General features: G+C 35.5%; 1 protein-coding gene across 1 annotated transcript; it reads left to right on the forward strand.

Annotated features, from left to right (window-relative positions):
- Positions 1-554: 554 nt before the first annotated feature.
- On the forward strand, positions 555-1,564 carry LOC108997813 (senescence-specific cysteine protease SAG39-like). The gene is made up of 2 exons (XM_018974186.2): positions 555-900; positions 972-1,564. Exons 1-2 carry the CDS (start codon positions 570-572, stop codon positions 1,562-1,564), a joined length of 924 nt encoding a protein of 307 aa, XP_018829731.2. The 5' UTR covers positions 555-569.
- The last annotated feature ends 2,394 nt before the right edge of the window (positions 1,565-3,958 follow it).

The following is a 3,958-nucleotide window of genomic DNA, read 5'->3' on the forward strand; positions in this document are numbered from 1 at the left end:
TAGATAAATCAGCTCCAAGTGTTTTAGTGTATTAAATAATTGTCATATATACATCGTTTATCCAACGTCGTTGTGTCTATTTGTGTTCCAACTTTTCTTTCATATACAAATGAAACGTTGCGGTGAGACCATTTTGGATTGATTTGACAGGGGAAAGCCCCAAGCACATGATATCCCTTAATTTATGATTTGACCCAGATAAATATAGATTAATATAATCATAAAGAGACTCCTCTAGTGTAACAAGAAACTCCAAAATGGCAAATGAAAATAAACAAATTAGATAGTTTTATAGATCTAAATCAAGAAATTCTCTCGAGCACGGTGATGAGCAAGTCCTCCCCTAGTGTTACGATAGATTAGTATGCAATTCAAGGTGGATTATTATCTCTATATAAACCTCTTGAGTAGGTATGCCGATAACTCATTCAATTCATCAAATCCCAGCTGCAACAATACTAATCATGGGGCTCATCACTAACCAGTGGCAAATCATTTGTTTGGCTTTGATCCTCACTTTGGGAGCTTTGGCTTCTCAAGCTGCCGCTCGCACCCTCCAGGATATAGCAATGCATGAGAAGCATGAGCAGTGGATGGCTCGTTATGGGCGTATATATGAGGACACTTACGAGAAAGAGAAGCGTTTCAAAATATTCAAAGAAAATGCGGCATACATAGAATCATTTAATGGTGCAGCAAACAAGCCATACAAGTTAGGAATCAACCAATTTGCAGATCTTACAAATGAAGAGTTCGTAGCCACGCGAAATAGATTCATGGGGCATGAATGCTCGACACAAGCTTCTTCTTTCAAATATGAAAATGTAACTGTGTTGCCTTCTGTAATGGACTGGAGAAAGAAAGGAGCAGTAACACCCATCAAAGACCAAGGCCAATGTGGTAAGTGCCTAGTTTAGAAATGATCTATACTTATTGTAAGATTGTTAACTCTTTCTTGTGATGAAATGTAGGATGTTGCTGGGCATTTTCAGCAGTGGCAGCCATGGAAGGAATTACCAAGCTATCAACTGGTAAATTAATCTCTTTGTCTGAGCAAGAGTTGGTAGACTGTGACATTAAAGGAATTGACCAAGGGTGTGGTGGCGGTTTGATGGATAATGCATTCCAATTCATCGAACATAATCAAGGCCTAACTATAGAAGCCAACTATCCTTACAAGGGTGTTGATGGAACCTGCAACACAAAGGAAGAATCCAACCATGCAGCCAAGATAAATGGCTATGAAGATGTGCCAGCAAATAGCGAAAAAGCACTTCTTAAAGCTGTAGCTAATCAACCAGTTTCTGTTGCCATAGATGCTGAAGGTTCTGATTTCCAATTCTATTCAAGTGGTATTTTTACAGGAGAGTGTGGCACTAGCCTAGACCATGGTGTTACCGCTGTTGGTTACGGGATCACCAATGACGGGACCAAGTATTGGCTAGTGAAGAACTCATGGGGTACAGAATGGGGTGAACAAGGGTACATAAGGATGCAAAGAGATATTGATGCAAAGGAAGGCCTATGTGGTATAGCAATGCAAGCCTCTTATCCAACCGCATAAGTTTAGAAACTAATCACATACAAATACAATGCGCTACTCATTTTAAATCCTCTCAATTTCTACTGTTCAGAGTCTATATATGTATGTATTCTCTGGTTTGCTTATAGTTTCTACTGTTCAGAGTCTATGAATACTATTGTGGACAACATCTTTTGTTACGTTTATGAAAATCACATCCACTCAATTTCAGATTAATGCATACTATTGCTTATGTATTCGTGGTGGAGGAATATTATATCACAAAAAAAACATATAGGGGGATTAAAAAAATCGAAAAACCATGTCTTAGAAAAACCAAACCTTATTAAGAGTTTAACTTCCTCTCATGACTCGATTCATAAGTAAGAATTTAATTCTATCTTCCTCTTCCCTCTCAAAACTGGATCATGGATAAGAACTTAACTCCCTTTCACAACTAGATCATGGGTAAGAGTTTAATCTCTCAAGTTTATTAGTTCATATTATAGATAGTTCATTTGACGAATTATGAAAATACCATTTTGATCTAGCATTAGCTTTATTTATTTATTTATTTATTATTTTATTTTATTTTATTATTATTATTATTATTATCTGTAACACCCCGCTTCCTAAAAAGACATTTTAGAATTTTCAGGGAGCCAATATGGTACTACTAACTTGAACTTAAAAACTTTTCTTTTTAACAATGTGCCAGATGTGAAAGATTTCTATAAATAAAACAAACTTAATAAATACTTAAATCCAAAATAGAGTCTGCAGAAGCACTTATTTAAAAAAATACAGAAGTCTCATGTACTTATCAAAATAATTTATTTAAATCTTAAACCATAAAACTAATCATCGCATAATTTGTTTAGGCTTCTGCCTCACCTTCTGGGGTCTAGTCCTGTCCTGCAGTCTCATCTTCATACATGTCATCACCTGGGGTGGTTTAAAAACATAAAAATATACAAAAAATGAGTCGAATACTCAATAGACACCATATCATGCAGTAAGCATAATAAATATAAGGTTTCTTAGAAAACATGCATACTCATAATACATACATAAATAACATGAACATGAATTTATCTTTCACTTATCATAGGCTGTTACCCACTGTTGACCCTCATGAGTTAGGGTTAGCGAATCTATGTAGATTCCGATTTCGCCCATGGTCGTGAGTTGTAGAATCCATACGTAAGGAAGACATATTGGGTGCACTACCAACATGTATGACCTGACAATGCAATATGTCCATAACGTAGGTACCGTATTCATATCATAACATAGGCCGTTACATATCTTATCATAATCATACTTGCATACTTGTCATTTCATAGATTTCAAAAGAAATTGCATACATACTTGTCATATTATAGATTTAAAAAGAAATCACATACATACTTGCCATATCATATAATAGATTTCAAATGAAATCGCCTTCCTTCATAAATGTCGTAATACATGTTTCCTCACATAAATTCATGGCTTTTCATAAGTATTTTAATGCATAATACTCACATAAAATCATGACTTTTTATAAATAATTTTAATGCATAATTCTCACATAAAATCACGACCTTTCATAAATAATTTTATGCATAACTCTCACATAAAATCATGCATGACTTTCCATAACTATCTTAATGCATAAATTATCACATGAGATCATGAATTTTCATAAACCCTGACATAAAATCATGACTTTGATAAAAGACTTTAATGCACAAATCTTCACATAAAATCATGATTTAGGTACATAAAAAGGGGTTTCCAATGGAGGGCATACATGCATAATATTTTTATAAAAGACATGCCGTTTATCGTACATACGTGTGAGATTATGATCATGCTACTTATCTCGTAGAGCTAATCCAATATTTTCGGGGCATGATCGATTACCTATAGAATACACGTAACTTAAGTTAATTTATACTTAAACACGTACCTCGTAATTAAACCTGAAATTCCAACTTAATCTATATTTTCCATAAACTTTGGTCCATCATAACTCTAAAATCACATTGACTTCATAATATTGAAATCAGTTTTGTATATCTAGAATTTATATGCCCAACTTAAAATACAACTCTATCACCATGATACATGTCAAAAAAATCCTCAAGCCCAGCCCTCTATTAACCTAAGAATACATTGGCCGTATGGCTTGGGGCCCATGGGCCCATTATGAATCAAAGGGTCCGGAGATAAAAACACACGAAACAAAAATAATGAAGGAAATGTCGTGCGTAAAGAAAACAGAGGGCTCAGGAGAGAGAAAGACGTGTGATACTCACCGAGAGGATGGAGCTGCACGGCACGGCGGCTGGGAGTCAAGGCGGTGCAACTGGGTCCCTATGGGCAGGAGGGTAGTGTGACGTCGAGAGGAGCGAGAGGGAGAGAAAGAGTGAACACAATGTGCAAAAATGG

The sequence above is a fragment of the Juglans regia genome, chromosome 5, assembly GCF_001411555.2.
Source record: "Juglans regia cultivar Chandler chromosome 5, Walnut 2.0, whole genome shotgun sequence".
Taxonomy (NCBI): domain Eukaryota; kingdom Viridiplantae; phylum Streptophyta; class Magnoliopsida; order Fagales; family Juglandaceae; genus Juglans; species Juglans regia.

Coding starts and splice junctions, on each gene's coding strand:
- LOC108997813 (XM_018974186.2), top strand. CDS start 570: ATGCATGAGAAGCATGAGCAGTGGATGGCTCGTTATGGGCGTATATAT. Junction 901..971: donor CAAAGACCAAGGCCAATGTG/GTAAGTGCCTAG, acceptor GATGAAATGTAG/GATGTTGCTGGGCATTTTCA.